General features: G+C 40.4%; 1 protein-coding gene across 1 annotated transcript in view; it reads right to left on the bottom strand.

The window, feature by feature from the left end:
* PRIM2 (DNA primase subunit 2) overlaps positions 1–23,219 on the bottom strand; it is a gene marked incomplete at its 5' end in the record, with an annotated part of 62,893 nt that overhangs the window by 15,982 nt on the left and 23,692 nt on the right. Inside the window, 3 exon segments of the mRNA XM_083495872.1 lie at positions 3,518–3,703; positions 4,969–5,041; positions 8,339–8,406. Coding sequence (XP_083351998.1) covers positions 3,518–3,703; positions 4,969–5,041; positions 8,339–8,406 — 327 coding nt within the window.

Genomic DNA, 23,219 nt, shown 5'->3' with positions numbered 1-23,219 from the left:
AAAACAGGCATTAATAAAAATTACAATGGAATCTATGTAATATTTCAGATATCTAGCAGCAATAAAAGTTGGCATTCTAGATTAAGGGTATGAAAATGTTACATTTCAGGAAATACATAACATTATGAATAACTTTTGACACACATTTGTGGTTAAATCAAATCTGATATTTTCTGGAAATACTTTAAGTTTGCAAAAGTGCGAGTTCAAGACTGGACAAGAGGCTGACAGACTAATTAGCCAAACATCTTGAAAAGGATAAGACTCCAGTGGAATGATAGGAGTATTAAGGACAGAGTCAAATGGATACATCAATGTAGGCTGACATCTCAAAATGAAATACAAAGAAAAAACAAGGAAGTTTCCTATCTTGCTCTTTGGTACTTTGAAACCAACAGTTAAAGCAGAAAAAGAAAGCCTGCAGTCTGTATTAATTTTAGCACAACTAAATTTTGTAACAAATGACTTGCACCTGAGAGAAAACCCTGCATTTCATTTATTTGAAGTTACATACCTCAATAAGGCATTTAAATAATCCAGTATTTTCATATTCTACAGAAGTGTATTGTGCTGACATCATATAATTGCCTGGGGGAACTAAGCTTTATTCAAAACTGTGTTCCACCAAGACCATTAAGTTCACCAACTGATACGACATCTTAGAAACACAACATAAAATCTGATCTCCCACTATTCCTCTAGTTTACTTAACCTTGGTGTGCACCAACGAGCTGATAACTATTTTAAGACCTGAGAAAAAAAAGAAATTTCAGAGGGAAATGCAGAGAGGCATGATTTAGTTTAATATGCATCTACATTAGCTACAGGGCATAATTAAAAGTACATCACTTCTTTAAATCTACATAATTATATCCCAAAGACATTCTCATTAGTATCTTCTACTTTGCAGCTAAACCAGAAGAGGCCTCAGGTCTGCAAGGTCAGACTTCTTTATTTTAAATGTAATAATATAATGTTGAAAATAAAACGGCTGATGCAAAGTGGTGAGGCTGGCCTTTATCATCTATGCATTATTATTGTGAACACAAGAATTCCCAGAAATCCATAAAAAAATAATCAAGTAGCCGAAATCTGGTTTTAAAAAAAGCTGATATCAATCACTGATTAATGATCAGGGCTAATTCTGAATATATGAAGCAAACTGACTAGCTTTATTAATTTATGCATTATTTCATGGTAATAGAACTGCAATATTTATTCAAAATAATTTTCTTTAACCAGCAACTTGGCTCTTAATTCCGTTAACAGATGGATGTTCTAGTTCCAACAGTACAAAACAATCCTTCATATTAATTACCGCATCGTCCTGAGAGTAAGTATGCAATACAAAGACAAAGGGAGGTGTCTTTTGAGTCAAATGCCTACAGACTAAAAACCGCTATGACCAATTCCACAATCTGCGGTATGGTCTAAAGGCTCTTAATGTGAAACATGATTGGAGCTACACTCACTTGACCTAGTCCCTGGTATCTGGAATCAAGGGAAATAACCTCCACTTACTAAGCTTGCTCCCAGAGTTAATTGAAAGCTTCTACCAAACTGAAAGCTATGTTGTAATAGGAAGCCTTTTTGAACAGGGGTGGATCACTTGTCTTGTGGACTGCATGACCCTCGGGGTATTTATGAATGGTTGCAGCAGAAAAGTGACACGGCGAATGAGGAACACTTATTCCGCACCATCAAAATTCTTTCCCGAAGCTGAAAAATATTTATCAAAAACCTTGGTATAGAATATGCCAAAAATAAAATACAACAAACAATATTTCTACTTAAACTAATGTATATAATCAGAGGCAACCATTTCATTTTAACAACTGACCTATCTGAAACATAATTTAATCAAACCGATGCTTTAATCAAACACATGACTTGCTAGACTCTTGGCGACTCGAGCAAAGAGGAACGATCTGTTCCAGCGAAATTTAAATACTAATTGCCATTCTAGGGTATTGTGGATTATTCTTCCTCTTTCCACAAATTTCACAGTAATAAAAATTAGCACTTTGGATATGCAGTACATTTAAAAGCTTAAGGAGAAAGAAAGCAGCTTTATATAAGGTGTCCCAAATTTCAGGGGTGGTGGTGGCAGGGGAAGGTTTAGTGAGTAGAGGGACTGACCACCACCTGGGGCGGAGGCCTAGCTGTTCGGTCCCTGCTTCCAGTTTCAAACCTCCCATTCTTTCAGAAGTCTCTTAGAAGCCAATCCCGCACCTGGTGTTGGGCCAAAGAGACAAACTGATGATGATGCTGGTTCATTGACCACTCTGCTGACCAGCAACATCCCTGGCCAAGCTGGCTGGACTGGTCTATGGCATGGTGTTGGAGAACAGCACTATTATAGGCACCACGTAACACTCATTCTGCGTTGTTTTCTAAGCATGGCAGCATTTAAACTTTGGAAGTCCCTGTCTATTTTTGGCACCGGCTTAAAGCATGCCTTTAGGAGGCACTGGAAATGTAAAAGAAAAACCGGTGCACATTGGAATGCAGTTGCTACTGCACCACAATATAGCATTTGTGTAGAAGACCTCCTTCTATGCCTTTCTGGCATTAGCATCAAGGCTCAGAGAAATGGCAAGATGATCTGTTCTCTTATGCCATGACTTTTACATATACTTGGAAGCCTTATGCAAAGGACTTTGAATGCCTGTCAGATTTCCCTTGTTTTACATGCTTCTCAGCACTCTCAAGAACTCCAAAGAGTCTGTTCTTCTTAGTGGCAAATTGTTGTTCTGCAAAACTTTTTATTCAGTACAGTAGTCCTTTAGGGACTACTGGTATCTGTGCAGGGGCCTCAGGACTGTGAAAGTCAGCTCTGACCACTCCAACCTGGCTTTCCCACACAACTTGGGAATGACAGGGCCTGCTTGCATGGTTCTACACCCCTTTCCAAACACACATTTTATAATGCCCAAAGTGGGTATGTAAGTTTAAACAGACTTTCTACCCAATTACGAAGCACAGACAGGCCTATATGGCCTTTCCTCCCTCCCTGGGCTCCCCATCAATCCCTCTTTTAAAATTAGTGTTATGTTGGCTACCTTTCAGTTGGTAAGGAGACAGAACAAGGACTTCATTCAACCATCCTCTAAACAGAAATGGATCAGTAATTTGGAAAATATTAAGGTTAAGCACTGGAGGACAATGTATGGAAATATTTGTAGTGGAACTTGGTCCTTTTATTGATTTTGAAAGCAAATATTGATATCACTATATATAAGTGTTTATCAATATTGTAAGTAAGTTTTCTGACTTCCTTCTGTGATTTCTGCAAACAACAAAGTTAGGCAATATAAATTTATGCTGAGAGCAGAATTGAGATGTATATCCGCTGTGAGGAAAGGATGGGAAAGCAGGTGTTTTTTGCTATTGCTATTTATGTTAGACTTGTTTTAGTCTAAGCAGCTGTCCACAGTGCACATGGACGTCTGCAGACTTCGCAAATGTTCAAAGAGAACTATTAAGAACTGAATAGTGCTCCAAACAAGTAATTTACCTTGTCTGCATCCACTTTTCCTCTGATGAATTCAGATTTCCAGAACTGTAGAGCTTGTTCTAGTGTTAAACCGATGCCTTTTAGGAACAAACCATATTGCATACGGCCTCCATGACGGAGATGATGGTTATCACGCAGAGCTTTGTGCAGTTGGCGCATGCAGGGAGGAAATGATTTAACAGAAAGCTGCAACAGGAAAACATATTACTGAATAGATTGACTTACAGGCTGCATTTTGATCACCAATTAAATCCATTTAGAAAGGTGAACAGCTTGAGGAGAGAAGGATATGCAGGGGCTATAGGGACTATGCGTAAATCTATTTTACCACTTCAATATGCCTGTAAGCATTTGAATCTAATATTTTGTTCTATACAAGAGAAAAGAATAAATGCAACACAGAAATACAGTTATTAAAGAAAGAAATGGTCTTTACTAATTCTAGCCAAAAGCATTAATCAGTATGGTTAATTAGTTACCAGTTTAAAATATGGATTCTGATTGTATATTAATAGTTCTCCCCCCCCAAAAAAAAGTGTACTCTACTTTGATGGCACTGATATCATTTATTGGTATATCTTGAATTTGTTTAAAACATTTTATACTGCCCTTCATCCTATCACAATTTAGGTCAGTGGATAACAGGCTTACCCAACCTGGTGCTGTTGAACTACAACTCCCATCATTCCTGACAACTGGCTATGCTGGTTGGAGCTGATGGGAATTGCAGCGCAAGCGATCTGGAAGGCACTGTGCCGGGGAAGGCTGGTGCATTAACAGATACAGAAAAACAGCAGAGCGGGGGTCAGATAATGCATTTAAAACAGACTTAAATATTTTCAGATACATTGCTGGATGCACTTTAATTAAGTTTATTTTCCCAACTATTACTTGCTTTCATTTCTTAGATACAATATGCCCGCTATAATAATCATAATCATAATCAGCAGTACAGGCAGTGACCATTTTGCCCACATCTAACTGACATGTGGGCATGGAAGCGCAGGTCATTTTGGACCCGGAAGAGGACAGAATTGGGACAGAACAGGGCAGGCTTATACGTGTGTGGGGGCCAGGAACAGAGCCCCCCCCCCCGTAAAATGGTCATTGCCTGTATTAAGCTACCGTATTTGGCTAACAATAAGGTGTTAATAGTTACAGCAAACCTCTAGACCGACTCCTTTATATCACTTTTAAAAAACAAACAGGACTTCTATGCCACTGGTTTCCTTGAGGATAAATATATTGGAACGGATTCAAATGAGGTTAGTTGTGCATTAGTGCATCACTGATTTCATGTTAGTCATAACCTTGTCTCATTGATTTCAACAGGACTAATGCATGGCCAACTTCCTCTGGATCCAACCTGTAAAGGGCAGTCAGTTTCTTCACACAAACTGCATGCTGGACAAGGGCAATACGGGGTGCAGTTTAAAAACATAAATACTCACAGTGTCAATCTGTTCTAATGAAATTTTCCCAATGTTTCTTTCAATGCTGTAATCTGGACCAACATATGCATGACTGTGGGGTAGAGACGAAAGAAAGTTTTTATGGTATATGAAATCTTCAACAATTCACTTCTTGTTACGATGGGAACTTAAATACACAATTGTTTTTATGGATTTTAGGAGGAAATCATTCCAACGTAACAATTCAGCAAATATGACTTGAATACACTAAAGCACTTTGAAACTTTTTTTTATCCAACACAGTTCTGACATTTCACCATACGAGCACCTTGACAGATTTATTTTGTGGCATTTCTTCCTGAGAAACAAGATCAGAATCATAGTCTGGGATGAACATTATGTTCCAAGTATGAGCAAAATACCTGAAACTTGTCAAAGAAGCTGCCCAAAGAAAGTAGTTCTAGACTTCAGTTATAGATCCTTTATATTTTTCACATTAAAGGAACTGCTAGTAAAAGTGTGTCTTCTTAAAATTTATCAGAAAATTGTGACAACATTTCTATTGAAATACTACAGAGCTCCATGAGGAGACAACCCCAGAAAGTAATAAAATCATGATTGTGGTTTTAAAAAGGGTCTGAGGGAAGGAGAATATTCTGCATGAATTTCTTTTTTTTTCTTTTCTTTTTTTGCATTTTAAAAAATTTTATTAATCTTTCCATATATATACATTAAATCCGTGTTTCATACATCTCATTCTTTTGGACTTCCTTCAACGTCCTTGACATTCATTCGTATTTATCTCTTTATAACGCATTCCAATCTTTCGTACTGCCATTAGTACCATCTTTCAGACATTGTTTTCCATAAGCAATACTTCTTAGTGTTTTACAGTGCCTCTTTAAATCCTACTAGCGTTGTGTTTACTAAACATTTGTTCTCCAGATAATCCGCAAATTTTCCCCAGTCATCTATAAATTTTTGATCCTTCATATATCTAATTTTCCCTGTCAATTTATCTAACTCCGCATATTCCGTCAATTTTAATCTCCACTCTGTTAACGTTGGGCTTTCTTCCTGCTTCCACTTCTGCGCCACCACGATTCTAGCTGCTGTTACCGCATATTGGAAGATTTTACAATCCTTTCTTTTAATATCTTTTCCGACCATACCTAATAGAAAAGCTTCGGGTTTCTTTACAAATGTGTAGCTTAATATCTTTTTGATTTCATTATAGACTTCGTCCCAGAAGCTTTTAACCTTCCCACATTCCCACCATTGGTGATAGAACGTCCCTTCTTTTTGTCTACATTTCCAACATTTGTTATCTGTTTTATACATCTTGGCTAGTTTAACGGGTGTTATATACCACCTATATAACATTTTTAACATATTCTCCCTTAACAGTACACATGCTGTAAATTTTATATTCACTCTCCACAATTTTTCCCAATTCTCCAATTGAATATCATGACCGAGGTCCTTTGCCCACTGAGTCATCACTTTTTTGACTTTCTCATCTTTCATGTTCCATTCTAACAGTATTTTATACATACTTGACAGATTTTTCCGATCACAGTTTATTATCTCTCTCTGAAATTTCGATGTCTTTTCATCGTAGCCCCTCTCTTTCACTTCTTTTTTAAATATCTCATTTATCTGATAGTAACTCAGCCAATCGTATGTATATCTTTTTACCTGGTCGTATGGTTTAATTTTCCACTTCCCTCCTTCCTTCAATACCATTTCTTCGTACCTACCCCATTTTTTCCCCATATTGACTTTCTTTACACTTATTAACTCCACTGGTGATAACCAGTGTGGGGTTTTTGGTTCTAGTGTGTTCTTATATCTATTCCAAACTTCTATCAAAGGTCCCTTAAAGATATGGCTGCAAAATCCCTTATGTACTTTTATCTTATCTCTCCACAAATAGGCATGCCATCCAAATTTGTTCTTATACCCTTCTAAATCCAATAACTCTGTATCCTCCAACTTTATCCACTCTTTAATCCAGCAAAGGCATGCCGCCTCGTAGTACAGTCTCATGTCTGGCAGGGCGAAGCCCCCTCTTTCAGTGGTATCTGTTAATATCTTAAACTTAATTCTGGGCTTCTTTCCTTCCCAGACAAATCTAGAAATCACCCTTTGCCATTCTTTAAAGTTTTTTGTGCCCTTTATTATCGGGATTGTTTGGAATAGAAAAAGCATTTTGGGGAGTACCATCATTTTGACCATGGACACTCTACCCCAGAGTGATAATTTCATCCTTGCCCAAATCTCCAGATTTTTCTTAATTTCATTCCACACTGGGATATAGTTATTTTGGTATAGGTCAATATTTTTATTGGTAAGCCAGAGTCCTAAATATTTAACTTTTTTAACTACTTCAATTCCTGTTTGTTCCTGTAATAATTCTATCTTATCTTGGTCTAAGTTTTTAACGATCATCTTTGTCTTATTCTTATTTAGTTTGAATCCAGCTAACTTCCCGAATTCCTCCATCTCCTCCAGAATTCCCTTTAAGCTGTTTATAGGATCTTCTACCGTTAATACCACGTCATCAGCATATGCTTTAACTTTGTATTCGTTTGTATTCTGCATGAATTTCAAGTGCAGTCATACCTCATGTTAAGTTGCTTTTATGCTTTTTAAGTCGCTTTTATGCTCTTTCAGGTTACGTCCCACGGTGACCCAGAAGTACCGGAAAGGGTTACTTCTAGGTTTTGCCACTTGCACATGCACAAAAGTGCAAAATGACGTCATGCGCAGAAGCATCAAATTGCAACCCACACGTGTGAGACGCGCCGCTGCGGGTTGCGCTCTTTTCATGTTGCAAACGGGCCTCCGGAACGGATCCCGTTCGCAACCAGAGGTACCACTGTAGATGGGCTCTTTTTCCCCCCCAAAGGACAAAACACGTTTGCTTGTTTGAAATCTAACCTAAGGGATGAGCTTGATGTGTTGACTGAGATGGCGCAGGTGAAATCACGGTAAGAACAGCAGCTCTCTACTACCCACTTGAACCTACCATCTGCAGTGAAAGAAGCTGAGTTTGAGAAGGGAGTTGGCTCTCCTGTTCCAATCTCTGGTGAAGTGCAAGGAACAGCCCCTCAATGGGCTGGTTGGGCCCTTTTACTTTTTTTCTTCTGGCACAGACAGGTCCACAAGTTAGCAGTCAGAATGCCAGTGGTCCCACCTGCACTGTAGAACTGCTTAGGAGCTTTGCCAATTAAGGCAAATCTCAAAGAGTTGCTTGCTGTAGGCTGCAGTAGCAGCTGCCTGGGCACACCTCAGGGGGATGCTCCATACCTATTCACCGTCCGCAACCATTTCCTGCTGCTCACTGGACCACCCAGTAATACTGCTCCCCGAGAACTATTATAGGAAAAATATACTGATACATTACCTGAGATGACTGAGCAGAGGCTGGAGTCTCTCATCTGTTTGTACAATGGGCAATGACCGTGCTGTGAGCTAAAAGGGATTGGGGAGGGGTGGGGAAACAAGTCACAAAGAGCCAATGAAATGCTGCTCTCTCTCTCTGTTTTTTAAGTACAAACTACAGTTACTAATAATGCAAATAAAATTAACTTATTCACCCAAAAACTTATTCTTCAAAAAAACCACTGGAACGTTTGTTGTCTCTCACACAATCACTCTCTCTTGTCTCCAGAAACAGAAATCAACAACTCTTCTTTCATCTTTTTCAAAGATGTCCATTTGTTTATCATCTTTCTACCTCTTCCTATTAAGCTTATAATTTTATCAGCCTTCCACATAAGCTTTAAATCTATCGATTCAATCTATTATTAGATCAACGCAATGTCGTTATTTCAACAAGTTCTTCTCCAGGCCCATTAACCCAGTGTTTCCCAAACTTTTTTGGGCAACGGCACACCTGTTTACTGAAAAAAAATCTCGCGGCACACCACCATTAAAGCCCCGCCCCGTGACGTCAGCGCGCAGCGTCACGCCGGGAGGGACGCACGAAAGTGAAAGTTTTTTCCCTCCCCCTTGCCGGGGAACCTCCAAGCTTTGGGGGTGGGAGGAGGCAGCAGAGCGAGGGACTGAGGGACGGCGGCAACTGAGGCGGCGGCGGCTGTTGTGGTGGCGGGCGGAGGAGGGGGCGGCGGCGGGGCTTGAGGAGCCGTCGCCGGGAGTTGCTGCTGCTGTTGTTGCTGCTGCTGCCCGGACATGCCGGCCTCCTCCTCCTCCGCTGTCTCGCGCTCGGCACCACCTTTTGCCCTTTTGCACGCGCTGCCCCGCCACTCGGCACCACCACCGCGGAGCCGCCCCCGGCTCGACGCGGATCCTCGCCGCCGCCGCCTCTCACCGCCCGACTCCCTCCCACGGCACACCAGCCAATGTCTCACGGCACAGTAGTGTGCCGCGGAACACCGGTTGGGAAACACTGCATTAACCATTGCATTTAAACTACTTAAGTTCTGTTGATGGGAAGTAGCATTAATCCACTCCTCTGCCAAATCCACTCCTGATGAAGAGCGGAGGAAATCAATGTTTCAGTAACTGTTTCCACAGAAGGCTCCACTACGAGCTCTCCGTATAGTTAAGTCTTACAAAACAGATTCCTTTCCATCAATTACAGTTGTTTCCTTAGATGAACATCTTTTTTTTCTTCTGTGCTGCTGAAGCATATTAGCGAAGGTTTAGCCACGGATCGAGGAAGTGCCCAGTTCAAACCTAACTTCTGCCACTAAATACAGGTAGGTAGCTGTGTTGGTCTGCCATAGTTGAAACAAAATATATATTAAAAAAATCCTTCTAGTAGCACCTTAGAGACCAACTAAGTTTGTTATTGGTATGAGCTTTCGTGTGCATGGTATCCAATGAAGTGTGTTTGTTTCTGCCACTAAAATCAACAAATGGCTTTAGATAAGCCATTTTCAGACTCAAGTCTTGCTGGACCACCTGTAATACGGACCTAACAGTATCAACCTACCTTAAAGGGCTGCTACAAGGTAATATATTTAATTTATATGCCACTTACTAGAACAAAAGTGCTCCCAGCTACTTACAACTGATAGTCTAAAGTATTAATTAAGAATACCAGTAAAAACAAGTTACATTGAAAAAAAGGAAGAAAAAATGTTAGTAATTCTAAAATATCTGTGCTTGCTAAAATCGCACATCAAAATTACATCCTTGGGCATGTAATAATACTCATCATGATGCCTAGCAATGTCAGTGAGTAACTTATACCTCCTTTACCCACTGGCTGCTTTTCATTCAGTCTTCATGGTCTCTCACACACATACCTTCCCAGCATCCATCTCTGCCTGCCTAACAATGGGAAACCCTCATGGCTGCCTCAAGCCTACATCAGATTGGAGGAGAGGTATGGAAAAGGGACTCCGAGAACATAAACCCTTTAACAGAGGCTCTCCATGAATGTTGAACATTCTAAGTGTTAAGGATTATTACACTAATCTCAGTTATTCACCCATCTTGCAGTTCGTTGTGCAAATTATTGTTGTTGTTAGCTGTAACAAGCAGGAAAGGACGGAGCAGGGAATTCTACTTCACTGTGTTTGGAAAAGCTAACAACCGCCTCCCATTCATACTGTTTCATTCTCCAGATCATACGCTAAGCCCATCTCTGGATATTGCTGCCTAGACAAGTATGATGATTCAGTTGCCAAAGTATGAGAGCAGGGAAGCAACACAGGACGTTTGCACCACATACAGAAACATGAAGCTGCCTTCTAGGGAGTCAAATAATTTGTACATGCAGCTCTGGACTGTCTAGTCCGACTGTCAGCAGCACCCTAAGGTATGAAGAAGAGCTTTCTTTCCCAGTCTGCTGCCCAAAGATCTTTTAAACAGAAATGCCAGGTACTGGACTGAGGACCTTGTGTTATGCATGTGAAGCATGCGTCCTACGCCTATGTTTTGGTCATCCCATATGTTCAGAGAACTGGGAGGGAAAGAGGGATTTCTACAGCTGTGAAAAATACCTAGGCAGCTACTTTAAACTTGATCAGAAGCTAGCTTGACAGCTGTCAGGGATGCTATAGTAGTCCATTTCCTGCATTAGCAGAGGGCTGGACTAGACAATTGCAGTTCCATGACTTTTAGGGTTCTATAACAGATAAGATTCCAAAATAGAGAATATAATCGGCAAAACCATAAATGATACGGTTAAATCTGTGTGCTACTGAAAAGATGAAGAAAATGTATATTGTTTTTAACAATCACATATTTATTTCCATGCAATACCCTTTTGTAAGAAAATAACATAGGTACTCATGCTTAGATATTGGCACATAATTGCGTATCTATTAGGAGCTCCTTCCTACTCATCGCTGCTCTAAAGATAGATCTGGGACATGCATTTGATTGATTGGCTTTCAATGTAAGTATTTCATGCTTTTTGGTGCAGTGATAGCACCAAAATGTCTGGTTTGATTAATAACCAGACAAGCAACGCACAAGCTTAAAGCAGCGGTCACCATCTTTTACGATTGACAATTCCATGCTTTATTATGGATTTTGTTCCAAAGAGAAGCAAAAATGTAGTATGTTGTAACAACAATTTTGCACTGAGAATACATGTCTGAATTATAAGGGTCACTGAGTTTCACCTTATCATCACCTCTATAATTGGAACAGATCCATGTTTGAGGTCACAGATCTGCTACTAGGCTAGTTTGGACCTTAAACTGGGGAGATACAGATTCAACCAGGACTCTTATTGAGAGACACTGGCCCAGTCATTATCTCAAGTCTCATGTAAACTGCAGGATTGTTGCAAGGATTAAACAGTGGGAGGGAAAACAATCAAATACACCTGTCTGAACTCCTGGGAGGAACAATGGTGTGTGTGTGTGTGTGTGTGTGTGTGTGTGTGTGTGTGTATAATGTCTACTTATTCCTCATGTCAGAAAGTCTAATGGGCAAGTTACTGGTAAGTCTTGTTTTACACAATATGTTAGATCGGGGGTAGGAGAGGCAAAAAAATTCAATAAAAAAGGACCAATATACTGAATCTCTAATACAGCTACACAATACACACAATTTTATTTTATTTATTTATTAATTAAATTTATATACTGCCCTTCATCAGAGGGTCATAGGGCAGTTTACAGTATAAAAACACAAAAATACATAATGTATCATCAGACAAAACAATATAGCGGTTTAACAATATTATATATATACTGAATGCAATAAACAGGATTTCATTCAATGTATAGGATTGCACTGTCAATAATGCTTTGCCTAGGTACTGTATTTGGTAGTTAACATAACAGCAGTTTTATATAATGTAAGAACTATGCTTGCAAACAGCATCTCTTTTAACACAGCACAATTCCTGCTCCAGGCTTACATTTATATGCACACATACCCATACTTTTGCTGGGTTGTTAATATGTAATTCCAAATAGGTCACGTTGAGTACAGCTGTATGGTGTGTACTACCGAAAGCGATTGATCAAGAAACAACCACTTCGCTAATGTTGCAGCAAAATGTCACAATGCAAATGTTATGCAGCCAGGGAAATCAATATTAGAACAGTGTTTGCATGCTGGTATGTTGCCACAACTAGACAGCTGACATTTCAATGCTGATCAATTTTGAAAAAAAGTTTGGTTTTAACCTTTAACACATTGCAATTCTGAAGAAATACTCAAAGTATGCAATCTTAGCAAAGATGTAGTTATTATATTTTAGCACGATGGACATCCAGAGACACTTAAAAAAAAACCTATCAAAAGCACTAATTTCATGTGAAGAATTAGCTCCCCCACCCCATTAACAGCTATCCAGCATTTCTTCACGTTAAAATATATCAGGTGGTTGCTTACCACTGAGTATTCCCATGGATTTCTATCCCTGGGGGGTGGGGGGTTTGCAAGAAAACAGTTTGTGATAGATTTCTTGTATTTGGAGCCTGCCCTTTTCCATAGAAAAAAAATCAAAGCAAGTAATAAAGAGCAATACAGTGGTACCTCGGGTTACATACGCTTCAGGTTACAGACTCCGCTAACCCAGAAATATTACCTCGGGTTAAGAACTTTGCTTCAGGATGAGAACAGAAATCGTGCTCTGCTGGCGCGGTGGCAGCAGGAGGTCCCATTAGTTAAAGTGGTGCTTCAGGTTAAGAACAGTTTCAGGTTAAGAATGGACCTCCGGAACAAATTAAATACTTAACCCGAGTTACCACTGTCACAAAGAGGTCAACCAAGGAAACCCACAGAAAGGACCTTGAGCTCCCCCATCCCACCCTACACACCACAAAGCTTCAACAGTTTAAGAGAGGAGAGGCCATGAGCCAAAGAAGGAACATTCTTACAAATAAGAATGAGCATATAACAGTAGCTTTGCTTGCTGTTTTTTGCCACACTGCATCATGGCACTGTTTAGAAAGCAAAGCTCTGTCTGCACATATTGTTTGATCCTGCCTACATGTGCCCCTTGGGGATGTGGGTGGCGCTGTGGGTCAAACCACAGAGCCTAGAACTTGCCGATCAGAAGGTTGGCAGTTCGAATCCCTGTGACGGGGTGAGCTCCCGTTGCTCGGTCCCTGCTCCTGCCAACCTAGCAGTTTGAAAGCACGTCAAAGTACAAGTAGATAAATAGGTACCCCTCCGGCGGGAAGGTAAATGGCATTTCTGTGCGCTGCTCTGGTTCGCCAGAAGCGGCTTAGTCATGCTGGCCACATGACCCGGAAGCTGTACGCCGGCTCCCTCGGCCAGTAAAGCGAGATGAGCGCCGCAATCCCAGAGTCGGTCACGACTGGACCTAATGTGCAGGGGTCCCTTTACCTTTATATGTGCCCCTTCTTTGATCTCCCCCATTACGTTGGAAAAATTAATCACTTGATATCTTTTGCAAATCCCATGTCTCATTTGTTTCAACACAACGTACTTGCACAGTACTTCATATATTGAGCACCAGGGGGTTGGGCCATTTCTAGTAGGTTACTGTCATTAGATGGAAAATGCTCTCCGCAAGAGAATCATCTCATAGCTTAACATTTGAGAGACAAATAGGGCATGCAACAAAATGTTACGGTGGATTCCCAAGTGGATGAGCACAACTGTAGCATATCTGATAGCGAAGGTTTCTCCCCATTGCTAGGTCAGCTGGCCATGGTGTGTTAGATGAAAAAGTGAAGGGGGTTTGTTGGGAGATGCCAGAGAAGGGAAAGGTGCTAGCATTAGAAAGGAGTAATCTGTATGCCCTTGAATATATATAATGGGCAGTGTGATACACTAAGCAGGTTATAAGTCAAGAATAATTTGATTTAGGATGCAACCCCCATGCAGAGTAGGTCTTATTTCCAAGTAAACATGGGTAGGTTTAGGTTGCACATTTGATATTAAGCCTGACTGCATCAACTGTTAATCCAAATGCTAAAGCGTTTAAGTTTGGATGTAAAACATTCCACTTCACTGTTCAATGATGATTCATGAAATAAATCAATAAAAGAAGCTATTTCAGTTTTCCCTCGGGTCATAATCTCACACACATTTTCAGGTCACACTCCACACAAGTGGGAGTTCTGTGTTGAGTTGACCCACGCTATGTTCGGGCTGCCAGGTAAATTGTCAGAATCTAGGCCTTCTTTTAATTCAACTTACAAGCCTCTACTTTACCTCTTTGACAATCAGGAAATCTTTAACATTGGCCTGCAGTCCCCAAGGGCTTTTGGGGCGGGGGGCTTGTTTACGACACTCTTTCTCTCTCAGGGAACTCTCTAACCCACATCATCACTCCATGTACATGCTTGCATGTGCCCTTGATTTACTTTGCAATTTAACATTTCAATCTGGTAGTTTTTAGTCAGAAGAGTTATTTAAAGTGTTGATTCTTTAAACTATTTTAACCTAAACGTCCTAGAAATGTGCAGGAACACTTCCCTCTTACCAGATCTTTATACGACTGTCATATTCTGCCCGGGTGCTGAGGTCCAGCGCCGAGGGCCTTCTGGTGGTTCCCTCATTGTGAGAAGCAAAGCTATAGGGAACCAGGCAGAGGGCCTTCTCGGTAGTTTTTAATGTATGACAAATTAGTGTATTTTTTGGTCTTTGTGGAAGCCGCTCAGAGTGGCTGGGGAAACACAGCCAGATGGGCGGGGTACAAATAATAAATTATTTACTACTACTACTACTACTACTACTATTATTATTATATTCCTAAAGTGAGGAGTGGGAAGCACAAGTTACCTTAAAATGTGCATCTCAACCAGTATTTCACTGACTGGCAAGGCTAGAAGATATAGCACAACCCTTTGGGCCTTGGTGCCATATTATGACAACATTATAGCTCAAAGTCTTCCAGATTTTAAACAGTGGTGTGCTATTATTTACAACCTTAGCGCTTTTAAAATTCTCAGCTCCAATGGGAGGAACTGAAAGAGCAGTGAGCACAGTTCAATGCATACAATGGGGCTTTCCCACCACTTCCTGTTGCAACCTTTAGTTCCCCTACCCCCCACGGTCACTCCTAATTATTTGAGGCCCTCTGCAACAGTGTAGAATATGGAGAAGCAGGCAAGAAGACAGGTTGAACTGGTGGAAACTGGGCGGGCCTCTTTTTGATTGGGTGGAAGCACATTTCACTCATGTAAGGGGTTTTTTGCTTCATCTTACTCTGCACTAGGACACAGCTGCTACTGAAAACCCAGCTGCATAGGGTGACTGGGTCGGCGATAGCAGAGAGCGAAGGCTAAACAAAGCTTTCTTAGTGGCTAGGTAAAGGTAAAGGAACCCCTGACCATTAGGTCCAGCTGCGGACGACCATGGGGTTGGGGCGCTCATTTTGCTTTATTGGCCGAGGGAGCTGGCGTACAGCTTCCGGGTCATGTGGCCAGCATGACTAAGCCGCATCTGGCGAACCAGAGCAGCACACGGAAATGCTGTTTACCTTCCCGCGGGAGTGGTACCTATTTATCTACTTGCACTTTGACGTGCTTTTGAACTGCTAGGTTGGCAGGTGCTTGGACAGAGCAATGGGAGCTCACCCCGACACGGGAATTCAAACCACCGACCTTCTGATCGGCAAGTCCTAGGCTCTGTGGTTTAACCCACAGCACCACCCGTGTCCCTTCTTAGTGGCTACAACAACTGGAAAAAAATGTTACACAGTTGTGTAGGTGCTGCAGTCACCTGAAGTCCTTTGCCACCGGAAGGCTTATTGATGGTCCAGAATGGCCCTGTAACCACCTTGGTTCTTGAATTTAATCTGTTCTGGGAGTCTGTTTGACACCCAAAATGGTTCGAAAACCAAGGCCTGGCTTCCGATTGACTGCAGGAGTTTCCTGCACTCAATCAGAAGCCGCGGAAGCTGTGTTGGACGTTCGGCTTGCGAAAAACGTTTGCAAACTGGAACACTTACTTCTGTGTTTGCAGCATTCTGGAGCCGATTTGTTCGGGCGCCAAGCCGTTCGAGTACCAAGGTACCATTGTATTAAAGAAAACCAATTTGCTTCTGCGACTCTTCCTATTATAATGTCCTCTTTTCCCCTTATCTACACCACCAATTTTTCTTCTTCAGTTGCAGCAATCCTAAGTGACTTCCAAACAAGTATAAACAATGTAGCAACACAACTCCTTCCTCTTCCGGAAGCTTTTTTAAAATGTTGTGATATTTAAAAACTAAACAAGAATGGAAATCCATAGATGGTGACTGTACTCATTAAAGCGTGTTTGAAAGCTTTTCTGAGTGCAGTTTGTCACAACTTTTTAGCGCTTTTTGTACTAAACGCACCACTTGCGTGATGGACAGTGAAGCAACACAATTTCCATTTAATTGATTTAAATAAGGCTGAATAAATCTTCACCTTTATGTGACAAGCAGTCAAGACTGACAAGTGATGGTAGGCAGGTAAAAGTAAATGAACAGAAGTCTGAATTGCCCTTGCCATTTATCTTGGTCTTATGTGTCGTAAATCCAGTTTGGGAGAGAGACATTCTGAATTTCACTATTCAAGCACTAAATGAAACTGTCTCCTTCAAAATGATAGTTCCACTACAGCAGTGATACATATCCTCGTTTTAATTAACCTAATGGTCTATTCACCCACCATACTTGGAGGCCTATTTCATTACCCTAAATTAACATTTTCTTTCCATTAAACATCAGATAAAAGATACCAATTGCATGCCTGGTTTACAATACATTCAATCAGTAGCATTCCTTTGCTTAGTGGTAGCAACGTAAAAAAAGAATAGAAGTACCAAAATGCACGTTGACCAGATTACTAATAAAGAAGACTGTAAGTAATAAGACACAGATATTACACTCTTATACTTCAGAACACCTGTTCATTAGCTAACCCAATATGGCCCTAGATCCTTTGTTGATACTCTAAACTTTTTCTAACTTTGGTGACATTGACAGAGTAAATGTGTCACCCAAAGTACCTATTGGCTCTTGAGTTATTGTTTAAGAAGGATAAAACTGAACTTATTTTAAAGGTCTAGGGTTTTCACAGCATTATCCTCTCACCAGATCCACTACCTCACAATGTGATACGCTTTCCAAATCCTACAGTTGGATGAAAAACGACCCAAGGATGCATCTTCTTCTTCTCCTCCTCTTTGTCTTAATCTTCTCCCCCCAAAATATCTACTGTTCTTTTCCACTGATAAGTTTCCACCAGAGATACAGCTGATATGTACCAAATAAAGCACTTTTTTGGTGGTAGTTATGAAATGCCCTCATGGGGAAGGCCTGATAGGCTCCTTCCCTTCCAAGTTTTAGACACACTGTAAAGACTTTTTTTTGTCAGGCCTGCATTTGATTCATGTTCTCTCTCCTAATTTCATTTATTATTATTATTATTATTATTATTATTATTATTATTATTATTATTATTTATTATATGTTGCTTTACTGCTGCTTTGGTTTTATTCTTGTTTTCTTACTTTTTTGTATTTGCACTCATGTTTTTACTCTATGCTGCTTTGCATTTTTATGTAGAAAAGCAGAATACAAATAACATGAAACTAGTTAAGTAAGTTTCCTTACAGGAGATGTAACAATACAGAATTAAATCCAGCAATGTCTGCTAGTGGAATGAACACCATTAAGAGAATGGGCTCTCCCCCTCCACCAATGGTAGAAACTCAAGTATATAAGCTAGGCACCAAATGGCACCTTAAATCAGGGTTACAGTCACCAAAACAGAATGTCTAGTTGCCATTTTGGGGCAAGGCAGCTCTAAAGACTTATTTTTCAAATGGTGGGCTGACTGTGATTGATTCTCAGTTAAACGACAGTCTTGAACTAGGTTAAGAGCTTTGACAACTTAAATAAGGAAAGTCACTTGATCCACATATACACTGGCCTATTCTGACCTCTTTTTCTTAATGCTGACTACTCCTGCTCAGGCTGCACAGAAAAAGCATGTTGGTTTCAGAAATTCATTCCGATTTCAGAAATTCATTCTGATAAAATATAACTGATGGAATTCTACAGGATGGGGTCTTAGTGTGTGAATACAGTCCAGATCCAATGATCTTCTTCAGGCACGCACCTCCATATGCTAGAAATCTCAGGCGCCAGGCATCTTCACTTGGTTGCAAGTGGTCAAAAGCAAGGTGCAAAATGAGTCTGGCACCTGGCTAATTTTTAAAACTGCCCTACACACAGCCCTAATCTGCTCTGAAGGGCACTTGGAAGAGCACGTTTGCAGGGGGAGCTGCAGTGGAGAGAAAGCAAAGCCTGCTCACACAACATTGGATGTCAGCCATGGAAGACAAACAAGGAAGCAGCTTCAATAATGCAAGAGGTATATGAATAACAGGCTTGTGTTTTAGGAGTTATGAGAGCAAAATGTAGTTCTTGGGAGATGTTAAAAAAGGAGGCGTGGCAGGAGCTGTCAACTCTGTGGATGCAGGAAAATGTAAGATGGTCCATGACCCAGATGGAAGGACCATCTCAGACAAACAAAAGGTACACAATTTTTGTACAGCTTCATATTCACATTTTCCATAAGCATGACAATAAAAAGATCTTCCAAACATGTCAGAGATCTTAAATCATTTTTTTCCTGATGATTGAAAACCCACTGTACCAGTGTTGAATAAAAAGAGCTTGCTAAACAGTCTGAAGAACAAAGCCAAGAGCCATTTATTTCAACTTTCTAGACCTAAAAAGTTCCCTCACATAGAAAGGTAAGCTTAAATTATGCTAGAGCTACAAATTAGACATATTCTTGGAAATCACAGAAGTAATTCTGTCTCTGTGCGTAAGTTATGAGACTAACCAAAGTGCTAACTCACTTGATATAGTTCAAGAAATGATTATTACAACCCAGTAAGTAATTTGTCTCTTTGCAGTAGGATGCAATAAGGCCATTTCTCTTGTATATATTTTTTAAAAAGGCCAGAAAAGACAAGGATTGCCAGTCCTCTTAATTTCATTTATAATCTGCTTCAAGGAATGGACTTCTTAAATTAAACACCAGAAAAGAGATATTTAGAATAGACATTAGAGTAATTTGTCATGAGGAATATTAAAATATTATTGGTTTTATAACATCTTATATCACTGATGCAAAGAAATTAAGTCACTCATTACAGTACAGCAGATGTGTACTTTTGGTATTTGCAAAGTCTTTACTAAGTAATTTACCATAACCCAGTCATGTCCATGCAAACTGTGCAGCACAATCCTATGCCTATTTACTCAGAAGTCCCACAAAGGTGCATATGATGGCAGCCTTCAAGATATTATTTAAAACATTCTCTAGCCACTCCATAAAGTCCTTTTAATTTGAGTGTCTAGAGACCTCCTAAATAGTCAAATTAAAATACAGGGGGAAATACAAGAGACAATGGCTACATTCACATGTAACACCAAACCATGGTTTAGCACTGCACACACATGCCTATATGAGCCTCAGTGAAGCATTGGGGGGGTGGCTCACACATTCCCCCCTCCCACACAACTTAGGAGAAAGTCAGAGTTTAATTTCACTTTTACAGAATCCCAATTTGGTGTTGCATTTGAACCAACCAGGGATCCTGATTTAAAACAAACTCTGGTACGTTTTTATAAGCTGGCTTGCTATGAACACTTGAGTTTGTTTTAAGCCAAGTATCATGTTCCAGTGAGTCTCCTGAGAGGCTAGGGCCCCAAATCCTAAGGAGGTTTAAGCAAACACTCGCCAAACAGGGCAGGGTTACAGGTGCAGCACCATCAAAACAAACCATGTTCAAGCATGGAGAATCAGTCTAGATCTAAAGTGTGATCCAGAGACAAACAGTCCAAGGTCAGTATGACAGGGAGCTCAGACAAGGTACAGTGGTACATCGGGTTAAGAACTTAATTTGTTCTGGAGGTCCGTTCTTAACCTCAGGTACCAATTTAGCTAATGAGGCCTCCCACCGCGCGATTTCTGTTCTCAAAGTTCTTAACCCGAGGTACTATTTCTGGGTTACTGGAGTCTGTAACCTGAAGCGTCTGTAACCCGAGGTACCACTGTACAACATAGCAAGGAGGGAGAACAAGGAGCCAGAGACCTGTGTTGTTTCCAGCAACCAGGCGGTTCAGGATACGTTTGCCTCCTAGACCATACTCAAACCACAGCTACTGGTGGTGAAGGACTTTCAGAGATTGTTAACTCACAACAACCCCTTACTCATGACCTTTGCGAAGAATCTGGGTATGTAGACAATGTTATATGTTGTACCTTTTCAGCCCGGGCAGCTCCAAGGGTTCTTTAGCAGGTCTCCCCCACAGAAGTCCCGACAAGGGATCCTCAGCACTGGTTCCAGGGAACACTGCCTGCTTCAAGGTCTTCAACCTATAGGGTGTCTGATTCATTATCTGAAGACTCCGTGTGTGGCACATAGTGTGGGCTAGACATGACACAAAGGCACTCTGCCTAAGTCTTCCTCCAGGCAATGGGGAGGAGGAGAGTTAAACATTCGGGGTTATTCTGACAGTGTTAAATCATGCTTCACTGTTACATGGAAACACAGATATTGAGAAATGTCCAGGCAAAAGGAATAAATGGAATTTTATAACGCGCCCGGGAGACTTGAGAGAGATCGTATGTTGGCAGCACTCTTAAGAGAAATCCAATGGGACACATCACTCCATTGCAAAATCAGGAGAGACTTCTCGCCTACTGGGAATATTCAGACCTGTAGTCTAATTCAAGCAACTACCTCAAGTAAAGAATTCCCAGACCGAGTGAAAAATACTTGTTTTTGTTGTTCAGCAGAGACCTGGATTCCCAGAACACCATCCAGCACATACAAGAGAAGAACAACTGCTAATAGTCCAAGGGACCGCACAGAGATATTTTCTGCCTGTTTAAAGAAAAGCCCCTAATAGGAACTGCATGCACCACTTGACAAACTATTTTTAAAACTATAGTGAAATTTCCTAATAGCTTTCACAGTACGGTGCAAAGAGTCATGGCTAGGCAAAACGGAGTCAAAAGCTCTATGGATACACAACGGTATTTGCATACCATTAAAGGTACACATTGGTTGACAGCCACTCTACACATATGCACATAATGGTGGGATGAAGAAGCCAGTTTATATCCCTAAGTTTAGGTTATTGCACCAACAGCAGATCAGCCACTGAGTTCTGGCAGACAAGTAACGCTTCTCTTCCCAGTAATAGTTTGCATCTAGTAATAAAAAAAACTTAACAAAATTGAAAATATGCTTCTCATTGTCATTCTGCATAACTAAGGTTAGAGGAGGAAGTGGGGGCAGGAGGAACAGAGGCATGCTGCAAAACAGAAATTAATTTAACGTTGCTATGTTGCAGGTTCACCTTTAGAACAAAGTAGCTCTCAAGCAGTAAAGCTTTAAGTAGCAGAATCCACTCATGCAATATTACATACAAAGCCTTCTATAAAGCCTCTTTCAATAGCATGGCTGTTTCTCAATAATAAGAAAGCCTTGAAAATGAGAGGAGAAATCGCTTACACACCTCCCATATTGGCTCTAATATATTTTTTTTTTGCATTCAGTAACATCAAATACACAATGCACTAGTAAATCACTGAACCAATGTAGTGTAAAATATAACCGAGGTACTTCCATTTACATGACATTAGAATGGAAACAGGATGATATAAAAGTGTACAAACATCAATTCTTTAAGCAGAGTATGATTTAGAACAAAATTGACTTGGCTAAAGAAAATAGTCCCCCCCCCCCCCATATAAGAATTCTGGTTTCATTTCACAAAGCCATTTACCTGCTCTCTTTGATCTCACTTGAAAGGTACTTAACTGACAGTTTCATGTCAGGATTTTAATAATATCTGTATGCTAGAAGCAATTGCATAATTAACCTAAGGAACATGATCTTGGAAAAGTTGAAGACATAATGGCAAGGGGAGAAAAAGTTTTGAAACTGAGAGCTACTGCAGTTAGACAAAGGAAGTTGTAGCAGCAGCAGCAGCAGTAACTGTGATGAGCCTCTAGATTCTAGAACCTCATCAAAGTTATTGCTGCAGAGTCTTGAATAAAAGACCATTTCCCTAAAACCAATTTGTGGGAATGGCACAACTAGCAGGCTACTTACTACAAGCTCAAAAAGTATTGTGCGGCTGAGGGGCCTGAAGACATTCAATAGCCAATTTTACAACGCAATCCTATATATACCTACTTTAAGTCCTATTTAGTTCAATCAGCTTACTTCCAGGTAAGTAGATGCAGGCTTGTATACAATTTTTTGTCTTACTCAGAGTAAACCCACCGAAATTAAGGAACATGGCTATCTTAGGTTTATAAATTTCAACGGGGCTATTTTGAACAAACATTTTATGGGTTTTTCTTTGTGGTACCTAATGAGAGCCTCTTTTGCTATTCAGGATGGTAATTAATCTCCGCTTTTGAAACCAAAGCAAACCAACACTATAGGAAAACTGAAACACTGAACTACTCTTTTTATATTCAGGATGTATGAATTATTCAAGATGTATGAATTAATGCTAAAATGTGTTTCTTCCCTAACAAGACACTCTTTTCATAGTGGCACATTTATACTAAGTGTGAATATTGCCTAGTTCACAAAGTCTTCTAAAGATTGGTACAAAGGGATCTAGAACCTTCCACCCAGAACTCTAAGGACTATTTTTGCTTGACCCTTTGGGAATTACATGTTCCTGCTTCTCAGTCTGTCAAAGCACACCTCAATATAACCCCAAACTAAGTCTCCCCCACTTTAGACATGCTTTTATAGCAAATGTGCTGCCCTCCAAATTGTCATTGGCCATGTTGGCTGAGTGTTAGAATCATAGAATCTTAAGAGTTGGAAGGGACCCCAAGGGTCATCTAGTCCAA

Source organism: Podarcis liolepis (assembly GCF_965112155.1).
Source record: "Podarcis liolepis genome assembly, chromosome: 3".
In the NCBI taxonomy this organism is placed as follows: domain Eukaryota; kingdom Metazoa; phylum Chordata; class Lepidosauria; order Squamata; family Lacertidae; genus Podarcis; species Podarcis liolepis.
The sequence above is the reverse complement of the archived record's forward strand: the minus strand, read 5'-3'. Positions and strand labels throughout refer to the sequence as shown.